The sequence below is a fragment of the Perca fluviatilis genome, chromosome 22 (genome assembly GCF_010015445.1).
Source record: "Perca fluviatilis chromosome 22, GENO_Pfluv_1.0, whole genome shotgun sequence".
NCBI lineage: Eukaryota > Metazoa > Chordata > Actinopteri > Perciformes > Percidae > Perca > Perca fluviatilis.
In genome coordinates, this window is record NC_053133.1 from 4,045,721 (window position 1) to 4,073,653 (window position 27,933).

A 27,933-nucleotide genomic window follows, 5' to 3' on the forward strand; every position below is an offset into this window, starting at 1 on the left:
TACTTCACAACGTCATCAAGGTCTGTTGTTTTGAGACCCCTAGCGGAGGGGGCCGTGGCCTGGAGCTCTGCAGCGGGCCTCTGTTGGATTTGAGTGACAGAGGGAAGAAGGGAGGAGGAGAGGCCTGGCCACCTGTTGACACTATGGAGGCCTGATCCCACACTGCTGAAAATAGAGAGGCTGCCTGGCTCACAGCTGGACCAACCTGACACTGTGTGCATCAGCGAGTCTGCGTGTGTGTTTGCAGCAGGTGACACATTGCTCCTCAAAAAGAGCTGATGGTGGGAAAAAAAAACCTCAACACTTGTCAATCATCGGATAAACTAGTGGTCCGACATGCACACCTTGAATATATAATGCCAGGTGTGTCAAACACAACTGGATTTAGACATAATCAGGATGTGTTATCCGTCAAAGTCAACTGACGAGGACTAAAGAAGGTGCAGTCCAGTTTATTTAATGCCAGAAAACCTGGAAAGCTCTACCTAGACTGATGCAATGCCCGGACCAAGCAAGAACACCCAGGAGAAAAGAGCCAATAATAAATGCTATTGGGCACATGCTGGAGGACAAAGCCAAGGAAGCCAACACCAGTCTGTGGGTGCCATTACAGCACTGGTAGTTAACGTAGACTAATTGCAGTGCTCTAGTAAGCCAAAAGTACAGTCACTGGCATGCACAAATTGTTTGAGCAGTTTCCAAAGCTTTTTGGCTAGTAGACTTTCACTTCTCACCCTCCCCTTGAAAAGCTACCTCTCATTAGATTAAAAATACAAATCTGGGACTTAAATTTTTGGAAATTCTCCAAATTGAAACAGTAAAAATGTTGGCCATTAGATAGAATGCAGGTTCAAGGCACTTTTGCATTAGCTTCACTTTTCAGACACGGAGGTTGCCGCTTGATCCTGGGTGGTTTGAATGCATTTACCATAAAGGTCAGAATACTGGTGCACTCCAACTTTAGTGGCAGCTGGTTTGACCACGGAGATGCGAGAGACGGCTCGCTTGACCGCAGTCTTTTTACTGCTCGGCTGCCTGTGCTTCTCTGGTGGTCTAGAGGCAGCGTCCAGAATGGCCTCGACCGCCAGGTTGATGGTGTTTGTCTCTTTCAAAGAACTTGAATATGTTTGACTGCATGCTTTGTTTTTTTGTCAGACTGTGTACAGTTCTTGGAAGCGTGCCATGCCACATATCCGTATGCTCCCACTGAAGTGAATAATGCACCGTCTTTGAAAGACAATCAACTACATGAAAACATCAAAAAATCTAATTAAATAATAAAACCACAACATTCAGAAACACAATACTTGAACTAGAGATGCACCGATAGACCGGCCGGTGACCGGAATTGGCCGGTTTTCACGTGCTCGGCAACCTGCAGGTCAGTCTGACATATGCCGATTTCATGCCGGTCAACGCTACAATTAACTGCCAACATAAGTTATACGAGTTACAGTTCTCAAGGACGCACGCACACATGGACGCGACAGCACGGTCTCATTTTCCTTTCTTTAAACTTTCCCGCCGTGTGTGGCGTGCGTACCCGCTCGCGGTGTGAAGTGCGTGTCGGAGCTATTCTCGCACATGTAGGGAACCTCGTGAATTAACCTGCAACATGTCAGCTATTTGGACATTATTCAGCGTGTGTGTGCAGAAGATAACAAGTTTGCAATATGCAACAGCTGCGAGGAGAAAGTAGGGCGTGGAGGGACGACACCAAAAACCAAAATCACATTTTTTTAGTGTGATATTGGATGTGAAAAGAAGGAAATGGTTCTAATATTGCACTTTAGATGTGTGTGAATTTCCCACACCAGGAGTAATTTATATAGTTCTATTTTATAGTGATCCATTATCTGTTCAAAAAATGTTGTGTTCTGTGCAAAAAAGATAGAAAATAAATATTTGCGTGTGCTGTAAAGTGGTTAGAAAAAATGAAATCGGAATCGGCTCCAATCGGTATCGGCGGGCCTAACTCTTAATTGGTGCATCTCTAACTTGAACTATACATGCTTAAGGGACACTATTTTAATTGTAAATATCCATATATGCATAATATCTATATATGTGGGGGTGGCAGTAGCTCTGTCCTTGGCATGTGTGTATTTCAGGCCTGTGTGTAATGTGTGTAATAGTTAACAGAAAAAATAAACAATGTAATTTCAATAATTTATATCTTAATCTCAAAAGGAAATGAATGAAATCCACCAATGGTGCAAGTTCTAATAGCGCTTAACCTGACTGTTGTGAACATATCTTACTTCAGTGAAAATAATGTAACCCACATTTAAAGGCTTGCTTATTCATAGTACTCGTGTTACGTCTTCTTCTGCCTTTAGAGGTCTGTCCATGATCCACGCCAGACTCCAGTCCCAATGACCTGACCCCAATATCTCCCTGTCTGTCTGGCTTTTCAGCCGAGGTCCTCCTGACTTCTAATCCCTGCTTCTCCTTCCTTAATCTGATCTCTGATGGATTAACAGCACACAGGCTAACAGCAGATGCCTTCACTAGTCTACAGCATGGTCTGCTAAACACAAATTTATCCAGGTGATATTGGCCTTTGAATATCACTGATGTGGTCCATTTAGTGTTATGGACTTTAGATAGATATCTGGTTCTATCTTGTCATCCTAACAAAGATATTAATGAACGTCCGTTACATTCAAGCCATTGCCAAATGAGTTGCTACAAAGCTAATTAAGACTATCAGCTCCACACAACTCTATCTGGATTTCTCAGTAGGACTATGTTCAGAAGATTGGGGCGTCCGGTGACTTCCCCGTGCAGAAACTCGAGTGAAGATAATGACCTCTTCTGAAGAGTCCATCATGTTTTTTTAATCCTCCATGTCCTCCTCGGCTACTAGCAACTGTGTGGAGGAGGGGGTGGGGGGCGGTGCGCGGTCACGGAAGGCTTGTATCATGTGGATGCGCCGACAGTGTTGTTGTCATTACTTAGAATTCCTCATGGGGGAGACAGAAACTACGTACTGTAGCTTTAACAGTGTGATTTCCCGTTGTGGTGGTGTCTTAATGTTGTGATTTTATTGTTGGTACTATTGTTGTGGTGTTTTAATGCTGTGAAATTGTATTGTTGTAGTGTTGTCTTCGTGTTGTGGTTCTTGTTGTCGGAGTGGTGTTCTTATGTTGTGGTTTTTGTTGTTGTGGGCGAGTTTTTAATACTGTGAAATTTGATTGTTGTCCTTTTACTGTTGTGTTAGCGTTTTTGTACTCCAGTGTTAGGTTAGGTTCCTGCCCAGGGACTACAGATGAAAATTAGCTTATAGCTAACTCTGGTACTGCTAAGGAGCTGTGCATTGTCCCTGTAAAATACATAATAAAAAGACAAAACAAATAAACAGTATTACTACATCTAACTTGCCTTTTCTCAGCCAAATAACCCAAGCGTCTTGAATTTCATAAGTTGAGTTCACAAGCTATGATGTCTTTTTTTATAATTTTTTAATGGAAACATAAACTTAATTTTTTGTTGATTTTGCTTAAGAAATTAAAGAAATTTTTTGGAAATATGTATATTCACTTTCGAGTTATATGAGAAAGTGTATGTTGATCACTATTGAACAGTTGCCTATTTAGACATCCAGACACATAGCAACATTAGTATTCATTTTGGAGTTTGTTTTCCTGAGAAAATGATCTGGCTCTTTAGCTGCTAAATGTTGGCGCCTAGAACTAGTTCCAGCACTAAACTCCCCATAAAACCATAAACTAACATTTTTACATTTGTGTCTATGTACCAATTGAACAAATACATGTTGTAGAGGTGTTATATTTATATATTTAGAATTTTGGATGAAGCCAGGCTGGCTGTTTCCTCCTGATTCTAGTCTGTATGCTAAGCTAGGCTAACCATGTCCTGACTCCAGCTCTGTTCTTAACAGACAGACATGAGATTGATATCCAACTGAACATCTCACTCACAGAAAGAAAGCAAATGTGCATATTTCCCAAAATGTTACCTATTCCTCAAGGAACTCCTGAAGTATGCTATTAAATCTCTGAAGCAAAAATGAATCACGTTCTGTATTTAATCAGTTTATTCTGCATGTAGTTCATATGAAGATAACAGCAGTGTGATTTCAGGTCCTGACAGAGGTGTGAAAATGAGCTCTCTACTTCATTAGCATCCTCGCTCTCCTCTGCCACATGTGCTGGAATGTTGAAATGACTGGGCCGAGTGGGAGGGAAAGGGCACGAGGTGACCGGTTTCCTACAGGCAGCCCAGAACAACAGCATGTATGTGGGAGTGCATAAATGTGTGGCTGTGTGGCATACATTAATTACGCCCAAAAAACTTGCAATTTTCCACATGCTGACAGCTTGTCAGTTTGATGAGATGTCATGTAGATACTTTATTGACTCCTCGACTGCTGTTTGCCTGTGTGTTCATCTGTGAGTGAAAGTCTTGTCATTTGAAGCCGGACCCCTGCTGGGAGGCTGCAAGCGGCCGACAGCTTAAAGGAATTAAAAGATTATAGAATCAAAAGACCCCTCGTGGCTAATTTTAACTCCCGTAACAACAAGTTACCTCAGGATAACCGATTTATGGTAGAAAACTATGTACAACACATTGGTAATCTCTGTACATAGTAATCTCTCGGAGCTGACAAGAGCATCTAACTCCTTGAAAGCCCTCAGCTTCAAATAGATGCACTACTGTACTTTAGTGTGGCAGAGGCAAATGCAAACAGGAAGAGTGAAATACAGAGGTCTACTCACCGGGTGTGTGCTGTGTGTGTGTCGCCGAGCAGGTGATCGCAGAGCGTGTGAGGAAGGTAGAGCTCACTCTCGCAGCGTATTCAACATTACTGAGCCCGGGGTTGTGTCGGGAGATTGTGTAGGCAGAGACAGATTCAGACTGACTGCAAGACTTCCCCTCTCTCTGTCTCTCTCTCTCTCTCTCTCTTCTCTCTCTCTCTCTCTCTCTCTTTGTCTCTCTCTCTCTCTCTCTCTCTCTCTCTTTATCTGCTCCTTTGGAGTATGTCACAGAGCCCAACCATGCACCTAAAATACCTCTAACAATTGCTTGACAAATGTGCACACACACACACACACACACACACAGACACACACACACACACACTTACATGTATATGTACATACATAAATGCTGCAATACACATGATTACAAATCTACCAAAAAATGCATTCACTGTAACTTTTTTTACACATCAGTGTTCACAGTGTGCATGCCATATTAACCATTCCACTTTGAGGGTTGGTGGGGGTTCTATAAGAGCATACATTTTGCACAAATTTCTAAATTTTTTAATTTTGGACCATTATTATTACCATATCCGTGTCTAAATCGTTGGGAAGAGATAGAACAAATAATAAATATATAACACTCAAAAAGCTTACAGACAAAACTTTGTAATTTAGATACATCCATTTGGCTTAGGTGGTGCCCCAAATTGCTTGGGTGCTGCACCACAAGTCTTATAATGGTAAACCCTGCAACTATGTTAGTTTTAAAATTAAATGAACTCAATAATGGCGCCAATTCATTTGAATGACAGTTGCTCACCAAGCGGCTAAGCCTCCCTCTTCCTGGTTTGCTACCGCGTTGTCCGACCCACTGCCCATCGGTATGAAAGACTCTCCCCCTGGTCCCACCTGCGTCGTCCCGCTCGGCCCACAGACTTAAGATTGTGATGGCGTCACGCAGATGAACGTAACATTTCTAGGCCAAATATGAAACTTTCATGGCTGAAAATTGTTTGTACATCAAGCTGCCCTGTCAACAGACTAATGGGGAAAATGCTTTTTGGACCCCAGAGGATTTTCTTGTTGCAATCTCACAGTTAGCCACTGGAGCTAATCAGCAGTGAGAATGACTGGCTGAGCCATGTGTAGCTCTCTTAATAATACTTGTAGGATGGTGTGTGTGTGTGTGTGTGTGGGGGGGGCACTGAGTCACAATAAACTACAGTATGTGTGTTCATGGTAATGAAGGAACAAGTCACCCAGAGCAATAGAGTGACTCACTGATGTGTTTCTAATAGTTTTTGGACAACAATGGAACTCTATGGCACAGAGGAAGATCAGGCTTTGATACACACATATGTTACTTGTGAGTAGATACATTCATTGTTGGTTTTGCATATTATTTGTTGGCCATACAGGCCAAGTTTATCTGGTGATGAGTAGTACAGTATTACCTTTAAGTTAGCTTGAAACGACCAGTACATAAGCTACTGTATAGCTCTTGTTTTAACTGTTGGGAAAAATAGTGTTTTAGGATGCTATCTCTTCCTTATTTTGGTGGGGGGGGGGAAATAAACCAAAGGGTATTGGTACTTACTTTCAAGACTATTAAAATACAGTTTGAACTGCAGCACCTGGCAAATCTCAATCTGAGTATGGGTGTGTATAGGTGTGTGTGGTCAGCTGTCCATGGCCATGATGGACGTGCACAGACATCAGTGCTGACATCCAATTAGTGTACCACTCCTCCATATTTAGCTTCAAAGAATGTGAGCAGTGAAGCATGGGTGGACATATATTTGTCTGTCTGCATGTCCTTTTCTTTGGGACTCAAGTCCACTTATCACAGGCCAACAGTACAGCCAAAACTGCTGCTACTCTAACAATATAAGGCACACTAACTGTGAGGTGTTAGTTTGTCAGATGGCCGTACAGCATTTGTTATGCAGAAGCCATGAGTCTATCCGATAGAACTTCATTGTTAGAAAATGGTGGTTTATTCTTGAGATCCTTTTTGAAATACTGCTCTACCTAAAAGCTTTAATTGGAGAGGTTGCTGTTGCCATAGCAACATTACCCACTCCAAATTTGTACATGGTTGGTAGACAGACCAGAGAGAAGGAATGCCTACCATAGATCTGCTTTTCAGGCAGTGCTTCCTCAGAATAGCAGAATGACTATATACGTTTACCAGTTTACTCTAGTTTGTCCCTTTGGGGCTTTCTGAAATAGGGTTAAATGCATCATGTATACAATCAAATATATTTGATTAGCTTTTTGATCAGAGAACAACATTCATGGAGCTGCAGGTAGGGCTGGGCAATACATCAAATACAAATCAATATCGTAATATCGAGATATCATCTTAGATTTTGGATATCGTAATATGACATAAGTGTTGTCTTTTCCTGGTTTTACATTACAGTAAAGTGATGTCATTTTCTGAACTTACCAGACTTTTCTCGCAGTTCTGATATTTGCCTTTACCCAATTAGTCATTATAACAACATTACTGATCATTATTTATCACACATCTCATTGTGTAAATATTTTGCGAAAGCACTAATTGTCGACCTTACATATCGTCGCAATATCAATATCGAGGTATTTGGTAAAAAATATTGTGATATTTTATTTTCTCCATAGCGCCCAGCCCTATCTGTAGGACACTGTAGACCTGTAGTATTGCAGATGGCCAGCGGGTCAGGTAGTAACAAATCTCCCTCACTAATTTGAATGGAGCCACTCAGATGATGCAGCAGGGGTGCCAAATCGAAAGGCTCTGGCAAAGAAAACTCAGCTGGCAAAAAGGAATGCCAGCTTAAGCTGGCATTCCTGTAGATTACGTACTACAGAGTATTTCTACTGTTAACCATACAATTGTTGCACCAAAAGAAAAATAATTACAGTGACAACCTCCAGAGTTGTAAAATCCAGTCTTATAAATATTGTTATCCTGTGTGCAGTGGTTTGGCATGTGATTAGCCTTTAATCTCATTAATCTTTTACTCATCCATCCATCATCACCAATGCAGCCCCTTGTGTTGTCTAAACCAAGCAGTATCAATCAACTGTAGTCAATCAACTGTAGTTCCTCGAAAGGCCCCTAGTTCAGGTTCAGATGGCTGGAGAGCAAAGGCATACGCATCATTGACAATCTGGCAAAGAATGCGTGGGATGGAAATGGGCTGATAAATATACTGGCAGGCTGATTAGGGAAATGGGAAGCAGGTGAGAATGCGGGCGAGGAAAGTTCAGGCGATGGAAACGTCACAGGGGTTACTGCAGGGCAGGAGGGACTGGCCTGGATCTGAAACGACGAGAGACTGTGACAGGTGGGGAAGTCTGAGGGCATCTGTTGGATGGATGGAGAATGGTAATACAGAGGGCACGGGACGTGAGAGTGTGGCTGAAGAGAGAGTCTCAGAAAATAAAGAAAATGTTTCATTTGGCCATCACTAACAAATGGCGTGCCTGTTTTCATTCCTTGATGACATCAATGAAAGACTTGTGCCAGGTGAGGAAAGGGGGGGAAGGGAGGCGGAATTCAGAACGTTTTCTAATTGCATGTGATGATGCGTAGTTTCAGCGTTCTCTGGGGATCGTGTCCCGCGTGTTGCGTTTCCATAACCCAACCGTAACCATCCCGTTCTTCTTTTTCTAAACCCAACCGTCCCGTTGTTGTCCTGCGTGTCATGGAAACGTAAGCCCACCCACGACCTTTTCCTTAACTTAAAGGAACACGCCGACTTATTGGGAATTTAGCTTATTCACTGTAACCCCCAGAGTAAGACAAGTCCATACATACCCTTCTCATCTCCGTGCGTGCTGTAAGGCTGTCTGACGGCTCCAGCGGCATCAGCCCATCACAGAACAGGCAGTTGAATGGTTCCAGTAATCCTACTGCTCCGAATAAGTGACAAAATAACGCCAACATGTTCCTATTTACATGTTGTGATTTGCAGAGTCACAGCGTGTACAAAAAAACAACATAACACGAGACACAGCCATCTTCTAACCCTAAACAAACCGGGAACTATATTCTCAGGCGGAAGAATATAGTACTTGGCGGAGTGATATGCTCGCAGCAAGCCTGTCTGAGATTGTCCGTATATTCGGTTTGTTTACTGTTAGAGGCTGAAACGTTATGGTATATTTTAGGTACCCTTTAATGATATATCTAAATCACAACATGTAAACAGAAATTTATCTTGGCGTACTATCTAATGGAGCAGTAGGCTAGTTGGAACCAGTTACCTGCAGGATCTGTGCTGGGCTAAGCTAATGCTGGAGCCGTCAGACAAATTACAACTATGAAGGGTATGAATTTACTGATACTGAATAAGTTAAAGTCCCAATAAGTCGGCGTTTCTTTAAAACGATTACACTTCCAGGCGTCGCCGCAAAGCGTGTCAGCTGCGTGGGCGTGTCCGTTTATATTTCGGCTCCCATGTTAACAGGTTAGAGCTTACACACTGCCGGTGAGGCCGCGAGTCTCGAGGCGCGCGACTCCAGCAGCGCCTGAGGGACGTGCCTGCTAGAAATAGAACCGACGGCCTATTTTTCACGCGCGAGGCCGCGGCGTGTTGGAAGCGTTTCCAGGCAAAATAGAATAGGAAAATATGTTTATATATCATTTAGACACAAATACATATTAATAAATGACATGTTTGAAAGTCTAGGTTTTGACATCAATGTAGATATAAATGTAATACAAAATTTCAGAGAAAAGATTTTCAAATATTGCACCTGTCATACAGAACGAAATATTCTGTAACATATTTTGCAGTCAATACTGCCGACGTTGTCTTGCTTTAATCAAATCAGTAGGCTATATATAAATGGTAGGATAGGCTACGATAACAACGTAGTGTGTTCTGAGTGACGGTCCAACATCAGATAGGCTATATAGGCTCTTTACAGCTACACAAAGTTGTTCAGACAGCCCACCTACCCATTTATCAGTTTGAATCTGTCGGCACTATGTCCCGAGATCAGCCCTCCCTGTACCTAGCAGCAGGAGCAGACACGCTTCTGGTATGTAAGACACAGAAAAATCCACGCAGCTGACACGCAGCTGAGACGCAACAGAAACGCCACGCTCGCGAGACGCGTGCAGTGTGTAACCGGCCTAAGGGCAGTGTTGGGGAGTAACGGAATACATGTAACGGCGTTACGTATTCAGAATACAAATTATGAGTAACTGTATTCCGTTACAGTTACAATTTAAATAGTTGGTATTTAGAATACAGTTACATTGTTAAAATCAATGGATTACATGACGATACTTCTCTGTTTCACGAGTTTATTCACTCTGACTAAATTAAGGCAGCTCTATGCATTTTCCAGAAGCCCCGATATGAAATCGAAAAAAATTGCTTTTTGCGTGATCAGTCACAATGGAGTCGGAACCGGCACGACAGAGCCAGGACAGGAATAAGTTTCTATCTTGGAAATTCAAACAGCATTTCACATTAAAGAACGAACAGGAGAATGAAATATAACTATGCAGTGCAACCTGTGCTTGCCAGCAACCAACCTCCTTTCAGCGTCCAAATTACTCCACCTCCAACCTGAAGAAGCATCTTAAAGTAAGTTATTTTTTTAATTAGCCAAGGGTAGTCGTCTGCTGTAGTTTTACTGGTCACCTTGCTATTTTAACATTGACGTGCGACTTTACATTCTCCTACGTGCTGATTTACTAGCTCCAGAGCCGTTTAAAGACTGACTAGCCCCGTTTGACATGCTAGCTAACGTTAGCTAAAATTAGCTCGTGGTAGCAAGACTGCGGTTAGATTTTTGTAGTATGCAGTTCGGGACTACCAATACAATAATCTATCTGCTTGTTCAGGTGCACATTCAGCTAGTTGGAATAAAAAGAACACACCATTATAGGCCTGTTTAGTAAGCTGGATGTGATAGCTGCATTCCTACACTTATAAAACGCAATTCAATGTGGAAGTAATCCTGAAGTAATCCAAGTATTCAGAATACGTTACTCAGATTGAGTAACGTAACGGAATACGTTACAAATTACATTTGTGGGCATGTATTCTGTATTCTGTAACGAAATACGTTTTGAAAGTATCCTTCGCAACACTGCCTAAGGGGCAGTGTTCATTTCACTTCTGTGGGCCCATCACGGAATTTTCGGTGATCCGTGTTTTTCATGGAATTCTGTGAGATCAGGTTGTCTCTTCCAGTCACAGAGTGGTTTACAGTAGCGTTGGCCAAATGAAGCTTCATGAAACATGTTCTTTATTTATAACAAAGTGAGTCAACTAGTGTGCTCAGAAAATAAATCATTAGGCCATCACTAGGGTTTGTGCATGCTTTTTTATTTTTTAGATGTAGCAGAATGTTGCACTGGTTTCTGCGAAATCATGAGAGAATCGCATCATCTCAAAATGACACGAGATTCCATCTTGTGAGGCTTCTTGATGAGTTTGTGTGTGCCACCGTGACTCTGACCAATCAGTATCCTTTGAGGAGCTACGCAGCTATGGATGTGGTCTAGGTGTGTGTATTCTGGATCAACGGAAGTACATTTTCAGGATAAACCCTGACATCTGGCGCGTGACAGGCTTTACCCTTCACCTTCTGCTCTCTGTGTTGCTGTTCCCTTCGCTACAGGAAACAACAATCTTTGCGCAAGCAAGCTGCATGCTGCACGCTGAAAATGTCAAGTTTTGAAGAAAATTAGGATTGTGCAATAAGGCAGGCCTGCTTGGTTCTTTCATTAAAAGATTGTAACGATTTACAAAGAATATGTTTACAGCATTTACTCTCTAACTTGGTGATACACTGGTAAGAGCAATTTATCTTTAACCATGTATCAGCTAATTTACATAGCTCACATTACTGTACTGTGTCAACAGTTCACTTCATTTAAAATTGTATGTGGCGTTTTCTTTTGCGGGGTGCAAAAAAAACCCAAAACAAGTTCCTTCCCAAGACTATTTAGCAGAGAAACCATCGCTGTGTCTGAGGCTTAGCACCGCCCACAGAGCATTTTTTTTCTCCTATCCCAGAAGGTATATGTGGTGCTGTGGAAATAGGTCTGGCAATGCGAGATTAAGGCGCTGTTTACATGAATACGCTCACGGGTGAAAACGTAAATATATTTGATCAGATGTGCCTTTCGTTTGGACGGCGACGGCGTTTTTGGGGCTTAAAAACGCAGAAAAGTGAAAAAAACGCTCCACCGTCACGTTCCCATCTAAAGGGTAAAAACGCACTGTGCGAGTGTGTGTGTGTGTATATATGTGTGTGTGCCGCGTTTTCTGTGTGTGTGTGTGTGCCGTGTGTGTGCATTGTTTGGAGCAATAACTCCACCGCCTCGTCTGAGGGAGAGAGGAGGAGAGGGAGAGAGGAGGAGGAAGGTTCTACGCAGGCGCGTGGCGTGGACTTGGTGGTGTTGTGTGCCGGTGCTTCACACTACCACCTAGCCGCCTGGTGTGCATACTACATCAGATTTCACACACTTTTGCGTCACCATATGCACGCAGATTTTTCCCCCCAAAACGCTTGACTAAACGCGGAATAAACGTGAGAACGCAACGCCACTTTTGCGTTTTCTCTTCAGATCGTTTCCGTCTAAACATAGCCCAAAGCCGGCTACACATGATCTGCGGTAAAACCGCGAGGTAAGGCGCAGAGCAGAGAGGAAATGCACATCGCAGGTATATGTCATCATGAGTGAGAAAACTGTTTTGGAAGATGTGGGTATTGCATGCATTTTGTGGAAAAGTATTGCTCATTTATGTTCTATTTATATTGCTTTGCATGGCTGATGTGATGATCAATGTTGTTTCTCCGTTTTGTTCTTCATGTCTACTGTCTTGTGGATGCTGATTATGTTGCTTTTATTGTAAGTTTGCCTTGTTTGTAGTTTATTGTCACTTCATGGGTTTTTGCCAATGGAATGCAGTTGAAAATGATCCATCTGGCTAACACTGTCGCATTTACAGACAGGTTAATTATTGTGTATTTTCCTTATGAATAAAGAAATAAAATGAATTTACCCTAATGTTGTTTGTTCACTTCATTTGCAGACTTCCATATATGGGACATACAATTGAGCTTTTGTCTTGACCTTGTAAACAGCAGTTTGGGATACAAACTCACCACAAGGTTCACTCAGTAGCTAGCTTTTAAGTACATCATGAAGAGGTGCTGCCTATGAGAATATGTTGGCTTAAACATTGGGATTGGAAGCTTTCTGGTCCTGATATGCTTAAAATGATGTTCTTGTGAACATGATCAGCACAAACCAATCTAAAGGCACAATCAGCTCCCATAATGCAAGTAGATAGGTTATCCTCCTTCACCCGTTCAGTCATTCATAGCACAGTCCTTTTCATCATGTCATCATTATGCCGTTCTCATCATCAACTACTCAAGTGCAGTTAGGCTGCACTCCCGTTTCCATGACAACCACTGAAGTGATGTGGAGTGTCTTAGCTGCTCCATTCTAAAGATAGAGCCCTTATAAACACACCATTTGGGCAGCCCAAACTCCATGATCATTTCTTTTTAACAAAGAGAAAGAGTGGCTCCACCAGAGAATGAATGTGGCACACATTGGGCGATACTCCATTGAAAAACAAAAATACATTTTTTTTTCACTACTATAATCATCACCATGGGCTGTATGGCAGATGAGGGGGGGGCGATTAACTCAGGCAGGTTATACACTCCATTGTCCAAATTATGTTTTACATGATGATCCATGATCTACCTCTAGTCGTTACCTCACTCGCGGCACAATACATTTGTATTGGCAATATCAAAATGGCTGAAGCATTTTGCTCGCTTTATGTAGACTACTGTACAGGTCGCGTTTTCTAGGATGGTGAAAGGATGTCCCGCCCTACTCTGCCTTTGAATGGGTAGGACTCATTGCCTTTGTTGGTTGGAAGGGTTAGGTTTAGGCATGAGGAGTGAGATTTGTAAGGGTAAGGGTAAGAATACCAGGGTAGGTTAATTAGAGGCAGAGTTAGGCAGCGTAGGGGGGGACATTCCATTGCCATCCTAGGAAACGGATATTCGCATACAGGTCTTCTGACTGTGGATATGTGCAATCTGGGACCCATCAGACCCGGACTCCATTCAACATTCAGTTTGAGATGAGATGTCATTTTGTGGTTACTTACTCTCTGTGTCTGTGTCTTTGTGTTGTTAGGAAAATATGGTGGGTGAAATTACAAAATGTACATTTAAGTGACACTCGGGAGAAGAACAAGACACAAACCCCAGTCTCCTGGGTGAAAGTCATGTTTTGTTTGACCCATCCACCACCTCAACCTACCTTCTTACATGGATCTTCGGTCTTTCATACTACTCTCTACGGTTGTCGCTCTTCATACTACTTCATCTTAGAGCGGCCGCTGTGCCCGGGGCCTCCCATACAGACACTAAAGGGTTCCTTATGCGTCGGTATCTGACGCTGAGAGCCACTGACCAAGCGTCAGTATTTGACGAGTTCGAAAGTGAAAAACAGGTTTCTAGTTTTTACTCTTCATAAAGCTAGGCTAGTAGTCAAACGATAAATAAATGTCTTTAATGACTTGAGTCACATATCAACAACTCAAAATTCCATATCAATTTGGCCAGACCACAGGTGTCTAAAGCAAAGACATCTCAACTCAGCCACAAACTTCTTTCAGCTAAAAACACTGAATCTGGTCACATAAAAAATAGCCAAAACCGATGATACTTAGTTTTAGGAGTTTTATAGAAAATAGTTTGGATTCTTGATTTGCATTTCATTTATAGTACTAATGTTCTATGAGAACAGCAATAAGACAATCGTAAAATCCCCAGAAATGTAGAACAGGAAGAGATTACTTCATCCACCGACTGCAACATAACCACACCACATTCTCCACTGTGTCTCTAATGATAGAAATGTATGGAGCATCTGCACTGGCGTCGGTGGGCATAATGTAAGACTGCCTGTCTTTCTGAAGAGGACTTCATAACACATCCACAGCCTCCCACCCACTCACATTCTGTCCTGGAGAGGAATTGTGTGCAGTTATGAACAACAACAAAGCAGAGAGGATGTCACATGAGAGATACACACAGAGCATGGCCAGTGAAAATGAATTATTAGGATACTCCATAGTCGAGGACACCGACTCAACGTGTTTGTTTGTAACGCCTGTTAATGTGAATACTAATCTATCTATAGACCTACAGGTATGTAAGATGATGTAAAAAAAAAAACAATTATTCCCTGATATTGTGAATACAGATTGATGTTTCACAAAACAATCACAAGGTCCACCTACACTTCTTCTGGAGTTCCAGCTAGGTCTGTAAAATCAGCAGTGCAATATTCATATATTGAATCCCAGTTACTCTCTGTCCTTACAGATTTTAATAATGTGTCTCTTTGAAACATTGTCTAAGCTTCTATTGACCTATATATATAAAATACAAATTGAATTGACATTGCCTGATCTGCAACAAACGTGTACGTACGGTGCTGTTTTGCAGCCCCACAGCTGAATAGTTACTGAACTATATTTTGAGTGTCTTGTGTTCAAGAACACAATGTCTCACTGTTGTACACATAGTCTGTTTGATAGATGGTCTAGCTGGTCCAGGCCTGTCACAGTTATTAGCTACAGCCAATCTCGCCTCAGTGTAATTTTTGGCTTCTTACTTCCAGAGCCTCGTGCCACTGACTGCAGTCTCATCGGCAGTCAGTTAGCATCAGCTGACAGAAATAGCTGTAGTGTCATACATTCTATCCGGTGAGCACACATGTCCTGCTGGTAATAAAGGGGTATGGTTGGAGATCACGGCTTCAAATTAGGGGTGGAAATGCTGTACACACACTTCCATTTTAGTGTCTGGTTTCAGCAATGATTAAACACTTCCCAGAGAAGAGAGTTGTGAAGGTGCAGCTATTTCCCTGGCTCATATTTCACCTCACATCCATGCGAACTGAGTGGCTGTATGGATGGAAGTGATGGTTCGTCCACAACATTTGGTCCAGAATGAAATGTCTCAACAACCATTGGATAGATTGTCATGAAATTTTGTCCGGACAGTCATGGTCCCCAAAGTATAATACATACTGACTTTGATGATTCCCTGACCTTTTTTTCTCCAGCAATGATTTGAGTCAATGCAGTTTCAACATTTACTTCATCACAGCAACCAGTATGGATAACTCGAAATGATGTCCTTATGGAATAATAATGCTAGGTGACAGGTGGAGAAGAGAGCCTTTTCTATATAAGACTACACACTGTTACCATAGAGTGTGTATTTTTATGTTTTTAATTATATGATACATTATATAATAAACTAACTGCACTGATGCGTGAGCCGTGCTGTATGTAATGCATCAATCCGTTTGTAACTAGTCTAACTTTACTGTATTATATTATTCTCTAACACGCTTCCATATGGTACAAACATCTCCTCCAGGCAGTGGGCACATGCTCTCTGTATTCTCATACCAGCACAACAGGTCAGACCATCTGGGGGGGGTAGATGGAGATAAATGAAAGAGTAGCAGATGGATGATCTGTGCTCTAGCAGCACATAGCAACAGGACAGCTGAACACAAAGCTGAGTAACAGGCTGCTGCTGGCCCCACACAACCTCCGTCATGTCATAAGAAGGCTAGAGCTGACATTGATTTAATAATCGACTAGAAAGGCACTCTGAGAGTGCAGGCCTGCGCCAAGCCATGCCATATCTCACAATGTTAATGCAGGAACTCATTTTTTCTGATTATTATGACACCACATGAATGCAGCACAAATGCCCTATTTCGCAATGTTGACAAAGTGAAACGTAATTTGTGTATCCGCCTGGTGATTCGGATATGCTCCAAAATGTAGCGGGTTCTTCCTTGGCCCATGCTACACCCTTTCACCAAGACTCGGGCCAGTAGATCTTTTCTCAATTCTGCTAGCAAACAAACCAACCATCCAACAAACAAACAAACCGACACACCTAGCCGAAAACAGAACTTCATTGGCTGGAGCTGGTTACATTATCAGGCTTCAGGTTATTCAGTGTCCCATCTTAATTTAATTATGTTTTGTTAACCTTTATTGAACAGAGAGCAAGGCTGGGGGCCTTGTGCCTTGCTTAAGGTGAACTGGCATCAGCTACCTGTCAACATTCCATACCGATTCAGGGACCCTCCGGTTCCCAAGCCTAGTCCCCACAGAGTGAGCTACTGCCGCCAAATGTAACAAAATATGAATCCATTCATCCACCCACGTGTGCATATATAAGGGCCCTCATTGCATCCCACAGCCCTCCTGCTGTCACACATCCACTTAATCCCACACCGGCAGTATATTCATGTGACGTGAACACATTTCAAGCTGTGCTTGCATGAACATAAACAATACGGTATTGTAGTAGCTGTTGTAGAAGTGCCACACGTTGCATGTTGAATTGCTGTGAGACTTGTAATCCATTCCATTCTGTTAAAAAAAAAAAATTGTAGGACACGTCATAAAGGGTCACATTATGAATTTTAACAGAGACCCAAAAATAATCATAATCTTGTATAAGGAATCTTTTGAATGTGTGTCAATGCAAGTAAATCACTGCTTAAAGGCTTTAGATTCATTTTTTTGATCATAACATTAATATAGAATTTTTCTTTTACAATTGAATATATAGTATCGCCTTACAGAAAAATCATTGCACTCTTAACTACACTATTTATGACAAACTACTGTTATACATACTATATATTGCAGATTCATTATTTATGTTTATTTATGTTGGTATTGGTACAAGCTGAAAGTGCTACTGTTTTATACCTATAATGTGAATACACACTGATACTGTCTGCAGTTAACTATTACTTGAAGACAAACAGTGCCCTCTATTGGCTTAGATGGTATCTGAGACACACACAACACACACACACACACACACACACACACACACACACACACACACACACACACACACACACACACACACACACACACACACACACACAGAGGTTCCCTGATTTATTAGAGAGATAGTCCAATACATTTTTTGCAGTTGTAAGTTATAATATCCTTGTATTACCTATTCCTTGTATTACAGTTGCCTTATTATATCAGTAATTAATTCCATGTCTGCATCATGTTAAGGAACTCAAGAAACTACCAACCAGCCAGGGGACAGAGTCAGGGAAGGACACTATGGCATCCTGGAAATACTACTCCCTCATGTATACACATTTTTTTATCACTTTATTTAACATACTATACTATGGTTTTTTGTCACTTTTTTTGACATGCTATACTATGACTTTTGTATTACTTTTTTTCCGATATACTATACTATGGCTTTTTTATTACTATTATTGACATACTATACTATGACTTTTCTCGACATACAATACTATGGCTTTTTTATTACTCTTATTGCCATACAATACTATGACTTTTTTATAACTTTTAGCTTATAACTTTTTTTTATACAATGGCTGTCTATATTCCGAGCCTTTTAACGAAATGATAAACTATGACCTTTTTCGATGCACCTTACCTCTACTTTAACAAACGAGGTGGCCGAGTGGTTAAGGCGATGGACTGCTAATCCATTGTGCTCTGCACGCGTGGGTTTGAATCCCATCCTCGTCGATCCTGTATGTGTGTTCAGCAACAATTAAATCTTAACAATGTAACTGTTTGTATTCAAACAATAGTCTTAAAAAACCTTCTTATCAAAATAGTCATATATGAAGTCACTAGCACATTCATTTCTATACTCTGGCATTTAACGACACACTATATGATGACTTTTTTTAAATGCACTATACTAGGCTTTTTCATCACTTTTTCGACTACGGCTTTTTATGACATGCTATACTATGACTTTTTTATTACTATTTTTGACATACTTGACATACTTTATGACTTTTTTATTACTATTTTTGACATACTATACTATGTCTTTTTTATTACTTTCGACATGCTATACTATGACTTTTTTCACTTTTTTCGACATACTATACTATGTCTTTTTTCACTTTTTTCGACATACTATACTAAGTCTTTTTTCACTTTTTTCGACATACTATACTATGTCTTTTTTATCACTTTTTTCGAACATTCTATACTATGTCTTTTTTATCACTTTTTTCCACATACTATGATATGTCTTTTTTCACTTTTTCGACATACTATACTATGTCTTGTTTTTCACTTTTTTCGACATACTATACTATCTCTTTTTTATCACTTTTTTTCGACATGCTATACTATGTCTTTTTTCGACATACAATACTATGACTTTTTTATTACAATTATTGACATACTATATTATGGCTTTTCATCACTTTGACATATACTTTTACTTTTTATCACTTTTTTCGACATACTATACTATGGCTTTTTTTCACTTTTTCTCGACATGCTATACTATGTCTTTTTTCGACATACCAATACTATGACTTTTTATTACAATTATTGACATACTATATTATGGCTTTTCATCACTTTGACATATACTTTTACTTTTACTTTTATCACTTTTTTCGACATACTATGCTATGGCTTTTTCACTTTTTGATATACTATACTATGTCTTTTTTCACTTTTTTCACTTTTTTCGACATACTATACTATGGCTTTTTTCACTTTTTTCACTTTTTTGACATACTATACTATGTCTTTTTTTCACTTTTTTTGACATACTATACTATGTCTTTTTTTCACTTTTTTCGACATACTATACTATGGCTTTTTTATTACTATTTTTTACATGCTATACTATGTCTTTTTTTCACTTTTTTCGACATGCTATATTATGGCTTTTTATCACTTTTTTCGACATACTATGACTTTTTTATCGCTTTTTTCGACATACTATACTATGGCTTTTTCACTTTTTCCAACATACTCTTTGACTTTTTTATCACTTTTTTTCGATATACTATACTATGGCTTTTTTCGACATACTATACTTTGGCTTTTATCACTTTCTTTCAACATACTATACTATGGCTTTTGTATCGTTTCTTTCCTACATACTATGGTTTTTTTATGACTTTTTTCTACATACTATACTATGACTATACTATACTATGGCTTTTTTATGACTTTTTTCGACCTTAACTGTGTTAGTGGGTGTTTATTAATGGTGTTGTTATTATGACTTTTCATAAGTTGGTTGTAGCCTCGACAGGGCTTGTGTGTTTACATCACTATTCAACCTTTTTCACTTTACTGCATAGCATGTGTCTGTGTGTGTCTGTCTGTGTGTGTGTGTGTCTCTATCTGTCTGTGTGTGGTCTCTGTGTGTGTATATGTCAGTGTGTGTGTTTGTTTCTCTGTCTGTGTGTGTGTGTGTGTGTGTGTGGGGGGGGTGACAGAAAGGTGTGTCAGATGTTGGGTGACCATATAGATGTTTTTAATGTTTGGGTTTTTTAACGTTGTCTGTTGGAGCAGACGACACAAGAACATTTTACGTGAACAGACAATAAAGTTCTATCTTATCTGATCTTATCAACCACGTTTCCACAAACTTTTAAGACATCATCGTCATTCGGATAAACAAGCGTACTGGGTCTTTAAACAGAAACTAAAATCGCTCTTAACTTCACCCCGTTCTCATAAATTAATATTTTATCATTAGCACTTCTGAATCTCCAGAAACAAAAGCACACAAATTACTCACTAACCAATAGCATCTCTGAGGTCTCCTGCTCAAATTTTCAGACTTAGTTTATTTGTCTTCTACTCTGTTCCAGTCCACATCCTTCATTAAGTCGGCTTCTTTTCCCACCTGGATGAAGCGGAAGCTACCCGAGAACTTTCTACTGCGTTCCTATTTGTAACTCCCTCCGCTCTGAACTGCCCTCCTCTGACGCTATTGGTATTGAAACCAAAATTAACAAAACCCCAAACAGTTTGAAATGATAAAAATCCAGACAGCTAGCAAGACTATCTGTCCAATCTGAGTTTTCTGTTGCACGACTAAAACAACCTTTGAACATACACACGTTCCACCAAAACAAGTTCCTTCCCGAGGCTTAGCGCCGCCCAAGATGATTGTCATTGGTTTAAAGAAATGCCAATAAACCAGAGCACGTTTCTCTCCCATCCCAGAATGCTGTGTGGATCGGCCAGACCTTCCTCCACACCACTGTGGAGGAAGGTCTGGCAATGCGAGACTAGAAGCTGGGCAGCAGACTGATACTTTATCATTCCTTTAATCAAATTATGTATTTATAAAGTATCTCCCTACTAGGATTTCAAGCAGTTTGAACAAACACAGCAGGTCGGTGGGGTTGTTGGTTTGAATACAGATATAATCAAACTAAACTGAACATCTTAAATGACAGATGACAAAGCATGTATTATGTCAGTATAGATTTATTTATATTATAACATGGTTTGGTGGAAAAATAAATTTACATTTAATACTTCATTAGGAAATAAGTCATCGTCTGCATGTGTGTGTGTGTGTGTGTGTGTGTGTGTGTGTGTGTGCGTGTGTGTGTTTCAGCTACTCCAGGTGAGTCTGAACCCTGAAGGCAGGGTGGTGTAATTGGCTTGGAAAACGACGTAGACATGATGGGAAGAGGCGGTGAACGGAGCGATGTTGGTTTCCTGAACAAACAACACAGAGAGGAGAAGTCACATTAGGGGGGTTGGAAGGAGTCATCGCATGGATGCATCGCGACTCGGACCATTCTGCATCGCTGCAGTGACAGACCATATTTTAGTTTTTGCCTTTTGTCTGTTGTAGCTGTGTTCAGACTCCGCTACATTCAGGTAGTGTCTGTTTTAAAAGCAGATACAACAAAAAGGGGAGTTCATATACTCTATATCTGACTGCTTGAATTACTAGGCCTGTATTAATTATTAAATAATTAGCTAGATAGATAGATAGATAGATAGATAGATAGATAGATAGATAATTAGATATATAGATAGATAGATAATTAGATATATAGATTATTAGATAAATAGATAGATAGATAGATAGATAGATAGATAGATAGATAGATAGATAGATAGATAATTAGATGGATAGATAATTAGATATATAGATTATTAGATAGATAGATAATTAGATAGATAGATAGATAGATAGATAGATAGATGATAGATAGATAATTAGATATATAGATAGATAGATAGATAGATAGATAGATAGATAGATAGATAGATAGATAATTAGATAAATAGATAATTAGATAGATAGATAGATAGATAGATAGATAGATAGATAGATAGATAGATAGGTAGATAGGTAGAGACTTCGGATACAGTATTAGGGGACCACTAAGGCCTATATAAAAGAGACTTCAGATACAGTATTAGGGGACCACTAAGGTCTATATAAAAGAGACTTCAGATACAGTATTAGGGGACCACTAAGGTCTATATAAAAGAGACTTCAGATACAGTATTAGGGGACCACTAAGGCCTATATAAAAGAGACTTCAGATACAGTATTAGGGGACCACTAAGGCCTATATAAAAGAGACTTCAGATACAGTATTAGGGGAACACTAGAGCCTATATAAAAGCATCCAAAGAGCACCATGTCATGGGACCTTTAAGATTTTCATGAGATCAAACCTTCTTTGTGATACTATTCATGGTCAGAAAGGTTGAAGTCAACTTAGTTTTTTTTGTACGTTATAGGGCTGCAAAATATATTGTCTTTTTTATCGTCATCAATGTCAACTGGGGCAATATACGCATCACGAAAGGCTGCGATTTGTGTTATTTGAAAGAAAATATCAGCAGAAAACTGCACTTTAAACTAACTGTCATTCTTCTTTATTAATGGTGCCTTTTACATTCAATTCAAGCAGCAGAAACACAGCGAGTGCCTTGTTGTTGCAAAAAGTAACATAACATTCAGCCATTACACAAACTCCCGGGCAGTTCAGTGCTCGTTTCCCATTTTTTTTACCCTCATAGTGTGCCCGACGCAGCCTAACGCACTACCCCTGTTCAAAAAGAATGGAAAGGCCTGCGTTTTTGCTGGACCAACGGAAGGCTGATGCAGGCAGTGTGAATGAGGCCTTACAGTTGAAGTAGTCACTGCTTTCTTGGGTTACGTACCACTCCGCAGTAAGGTCCAACAGGCAGCGAGGAGGTGTCCGGGCCATCATACAGCTTCAAGAAGTTGTTATGGCAATCTCCAGGGTCATCAATACTGATCTGGGCAAAGGTGATGGTCACCACACGACCTCTGGGTGCCATAATGCCCCATTCGCAGTGGGTGCCGTTGGGATAGGTGCCTGGGTAGTTGGGACTTGAGAATGAGCCATGGTCTCCATACAGAGTACCACCACAACCTGGTACACAAGCATATTAAACAAAGATGCATCAGCTGAGAGAAAAAAAACAGGGCAAGCAAACAGTAAGACATTTCTACTGATCCCGGGAAGTATTATTACAAGCAGTTATGACCATGGAAAAACTAGAAAAAATTTCAATATTTCAAAAACAACTACCACATAAGACACATAATTCAGCTCACCGTGAGGGGAGGATGTCCATGTGGCCTCAAAGCCATCACGGGCGCTGGAGAAGTCACTCTTGAAGCGTAAGTAGAGCTGGTTGGATTGTGGGAAGATGGGGCTGGGCAAGGTGCTGCCGCAGAACCGACCAATCAGTGGTGAGTCTGCTGTGCTGCCATTACGGACCTGAGAGACAACAGAGAGTTTTGTGTAGGGTTGGGCATCGTTTCAATTTGATCAATTCTGATTTCAAAATTCTTCCTTTCGGTTCCGGTTCTTATGGATACCTGATTCTGATGTGTGTCAAACTCAAGGCCCACGGGCAAAATCCGGCCCCTCGCAGATTGTGATTTATCATATCATATCAATTTAGGTTCACAATACATTTTGGCCCGCCTAGTTGTGCACAAAAACCCCAAAAGACAGGGAAGTCGGGTGAGTCGGCTGCTTTTAAAAATGTAATCAATGTTTTGCTTGATTTGGTTAATTCTACATGGCTAAGAAACTTTTTTACTCACTTATGTCAACAGGAATGCAAAAAAAGTCTAAAAAAGCAACAGTAAATGAAAAAAAAACGACAAAAGTGACAAAATATGCGAACAAAGGTAAAAAAAAAAGAGACATTCAGTCAAAGACATTTTACTTTTTTGTTGAAATAAAAGCATGTCAATAAACTAAACATGTCTGGCCCTTGATGTGATTCTTATAGTCCAGTGTGGCCCTCAGTGAAGTTGAGTTTTAAAGGGTGGAGTTCAAAAGGGGTCACGTGCTTATTTCACAGATAAGAGGAACATTGTATTTTGATTCAGTGGTGATGTACAGTTTTACTGGGCTTTTTCAACACAACTAGCGCCTGGAAGTACAGTGGCCACTAAGGAAACCAAAACTTCCGTGTGTTAAATTTGGAACCGATGAGCGGATTCAAAACCACATTTTCCAAATGATTCCAATGAAAAAACAATTCCATTTAAATCGTAATTTTTTAACCAATTCCAAATTGGAACCGGTACTTGATGACCAATCCTAGTGCTGTGATTTACGAAGGCTACATCTGTCCATGTTTTGGTTTTTAAGCGTTTGAGTTTTGAGCCAAAAGTGATCTCCGTGCACCAAGTGTTTTTATCTCCAGTAGAAGAACTAATCTCCGTTTAAACTAGCACGCCCAAACCTCATATCTCATCAACATTCTGGTATACTGGGCATAGACAGGAGGCAGGACGTGTACTCCGCCCGTTCCTGGTAGTTGCCATGGTAAAGTTAGTAGCTTTAGTCTCAGAGAATGAGACGTCACGACCGATAAGACCCAATCAGCAGGAGAAACGTTGGCGGCCAAAGCTCTCCGTTTGCGGCCGTTGAGACTGCAACACAACACCGCAGATTCCAGACCAAAACGGGTCAGAAGGGTTTCCACTTGTTGCTCAAAAAGGTAGAACATCTTTTTTTTTCATTTGATCACCGCTGTCTAGTTTTACTTTTCCAGTTCTTTCAGCCTCCACTTTCACAATACACAAAACACAGTTTGGCACCAACTTCCTTTTCACAGACTCCCGTATTACTGCCAAACAGTCAGCCCTGACTAGTCTTATAGTTTAATCTCAGTTCGGTCTGAGTTTCAGAAAGAGAGAGAGGGACTCTTCATCAGCTTCTATTCTCACTTCGCTCACTCACTATTCCCTATATAGTGTTTATTAAATAGTGACCTATAGAGGGAACGATCAAACCAGATTTCGGACACTAGATGCGTCATGTAAACAAACTAAAACAAAAATGCTTCCAATCCGTCCCTGAAACAAAGCGAGCACTCAGGAGGATAGTTAAATGTATATTATATATGTTGCATGTTACATTTCCACTGTTAAAAACTAAAGCCTGCTCCATTTTTTTAGTTTTCGTGGGTGTTTCTGCTTCTTCTTCTCCTCCGGGAAAACATGACCGCATTGTGGGTATATGGGAGTAAAATGTTGGTACATCGTATGTATACTCAACTTAACTGTGCATTGTGGGTATTTTTTATATTGGACTATATAGTGAATGGAATTAACCGCGGAGAATTCAAACACCACTACAAAAAAAAACGTTGAACACACTATATGGTACACTATTTCAATGCTAGGGAACGGTTTGGAACACAGCTTCTGTGTCTCTATGCAGGAGTACACTGTGTAGTTGGAGCAAAAGGCCCAGAGCCAGCAGAAAGCCGCCAGCAGCTGGCCTGTGAGAAGGGAGATCTGGATGCTGTTAAGACGGAGGGAAGTTTACATTATTTATTTACACATACTACGCTTATTATGTATGTGTTTTTGAAGAGGGAGCAGTCATGTAGTCATGAATAATCTGATGCTCCTGTTGTATGGTGATTTATTGTTTTGTCTGTATTGTCTTGTGAGTTTTTGCATTTTGGGCTATGTTATCTATTTTATAGATATAGTTATCTATAGTTTTTGTTCTCTACTGTCTTTTATTTAAGTGTTGAGATATCGTATTTAAAAAAAGGGTCCATCTAGGGACGTGCATTGCTTATTAACTTAGGGTATAAATGCTGTGGTGTGTGGCTTAGGTGTATGCTACATACTTGTCCCTATACAAATAAACGCTGTTTACTAATGTAACTAATAATACTACCCACATTATTATAATACAAAGTTGGCTGAAAATCGGCAAGGTATCCCTTTAATGTATACAGACTTGCTATATGGCCAAAAGTACATGGACATCCCTGTGCATATGCGTTTGGCCTTGTAGTGCATCAAAAAACAAATAAAAATAGGCATACAGGTTTGTGTAAAGCATATTTTTAGACAAAAAAACAATGAAACACCCACAAGTGACTCTATTTTTCTATTTTTTGTTTTGACAATATTAAATCATTAAAAGATTTGACCAATTAAATCTATTTATTATTCAAGTAGTTACCTCTATTTACAAAGAAAACAGTGAGCATGTTGGATGTGTGCTCACAACCAGGACGAGACCTTTTCTGATTACGGTATATTGCATAAAGTGGAGCAGAGCTCATTGCCTTTGAAGAAAACCTTGATTACAAACTTTATTTAAATATGTCCCTGCGTGTGTGCTGGTTGTTTTACCTCCAGGTAGTCAAATCCACACTGGCTGTGGCTCTCCAAGTCGAAACTGTCAAAGAAGAAGGAGATGTAGCTGTTCTGGGGCGCTTTCAGGACGATGGTGCAGTCCTGGTTGTGGGGGTAGACGTCAGGCCAGCCCGGACTCTTCAGGTAGCCGTACTCCTGTTCATAGGTCCGGCTACAGCCTGGAAATCACCACCACAGACCCAGTCAGAGCACTGCTCTCGAACCATCCCATTCAGTACCCATCGTGTTCTACTATTTTATAGGGCTGTGCAATTAATCACATTTGAATCGCTAATACAATTTCAGAACCTAACGATCACAAAAACAATGTAATGGAGGAAAACAGTAATTTTCACATTATGTTTTGCAAGTAAACTCTATTTTTCTTTTGTTCTGAATGAGAAAAAAAAGTTCAAACGCGAAAAAATTTCACAGTTCAACTGTTTCACCGTTTATTTTTTTAAATTCTGAAATTGAAACATCTTTCCAAAAGTCAATGAGTACTTGTGTTAAATTATCGTGATTTCAATGTTGACCTGAATAATCGTGATCATGAATTTTTGCGATAGCCGAGCAGCCCTACTATTTCAAAACCCGGTGTGCGGTGTTCATTGGGACTATTTCTTCGGGAAAAGGAGTCAATGAAAACTGTGACAGTGTGTTTTGTGGATTATCCAGAGAAACATGGACGCCGTTTTTGGAAAGAGATGTTGACTTTTGTGAAATGCTGTGAACAGCACAATAAAATCCCATTAACCTCCATTGTATTGGGTTGGAGGCAAACATCTCAGAGCCAGATATCTCAAAACCTGGACAATGAAACCAAAACTATCTGCATGGATAGACGCCACTTACGGGAAAAGGAAAATAATGTATTTTTTTCTGTAATTTGGGAAACCCAATTCAACTAAATTGAAATGTAATTTCTTGAGTGTGTCCGTAAAGCAGTGTTGACAGATGGTAGGCTGTGAATATGCTCTCCGTTGGCAGCCAGTTACTGTATAAGCCAACGGTCCCAAAGATTAATTTAAATTCTCTTCTTTTCTTTAAAACCAAACTTGCACACATTTAATTAGTTGATATTTATGTTTTGCTTCTCATCCTGCCACAGGTGTACTACAGGTACCTACTGGCGATCTGATAGGTGAACCTCAGGCCATTTCCTATCATGAAGGTGTCAGATTTGAAGTGCAGGAGGAGTGTTCTGCTATAGCTGTAGAAGTCTGGAGGATGAGCATCTGATGCACAGAACTTATGTGACTGTCCATTGTCTCCCTGGAAACAAAAGAATTCAGGATGGATATTACAGAATGGATATTACAATCAGTGTTTCCCCTAGGTTGACTGCTTTAGCCTGGCAGAGGGGCGGGGGAAAATATGTCACAATTAAAGCTTGTTCACCTGTTACTCGTGTTATTTCCTTACCAGCAGCAAGCAAACTTCATGGAGAACAACGAGGGCAAAACAGAATCAATGATCTTTTTTAACCCAACATTCTCTAGTCTAGCTCAGCTTAAAACACGGAAGTGTGAAGATAGGTCTGGCATTGCCAGACCACCTGTAGGCTTTACAGTTACAGACAACTTTATCTTCACTTCACCTGTTCAACTGACTTTAGCAGTTAAGATAACACATTTGACTGTCC

At 40.4% G+C, this 27,933-nt stretch overlaps 2 protein-coding genes and 1 non-coding gene across 3 annotated transcripts in view; 1 reads left to right on the forward strand and 2 right to left on the reverse strand.

Annotated features, from left to right (window-relative positions):
* The window catches only part of LOC120552072 (palmdelphin-like), a 42,768-nt gene extending 37,822 nt beyond the window's left edge, over positions 1 to 4,946 (reverse strand). Inside the window, exon 1 of the mRNA XM_039789737.1 lies at positions 4,743 to 4,946. The gene's annotated coding sequence lies outside the window, so the exon portion shown is untranslated. The remainder of the gene's footprint in view (positions 1 to 4,742) is intronic.
* A 13,327-nt stretch (positions 4,947 to 18,273) lies between these two features.
* trnas-gcu lies at positions 18,274 to 18,355 on the forward strand. Its single transcript has one exon. It is a non-coding gene; the product is annotated as a tRNA-Ser (tRNA).
* A 2,718-nt stretch (positions 18,356 to 21,073) lies between these two features.
* Positions 21,074 to 27,933, reverse strand: part of cubn (cubilin (intrinsic factor-cobalamin receptor)) — a 93,762-nt gene continuing 86,902 nt past the window's right edge. Inside the window, exons 63-67 of the mRNA XM_039789731.1 lie at positions 27,419 to 27,563; positions 26,286 to 26,467; positions 23,220 to 23,385; positions 22,799 to 23,034; positions 21,074 to 21,328 (exon numbers count right to left, since the gene is read on the reverse strand). Coding sequence (XP_039645665.1) covers positions 21,221 to 21,328; positions 22,799 to 23,034; positions 23,220 to 23,385; positions 26,286 to 26,467; positions 27,419 to 27,563 — 837 coding nt within the window. The 3' untranslated portion in view covers positions 21,074 to 21,220. The remainder of the gene's footprint in view (positions 21,329 to 22,798; positions 23,035 to 23,219; positions 23,386 to 26,285; positions 26,468 to 27,418; positions 27,564 to 27,933) is intronic.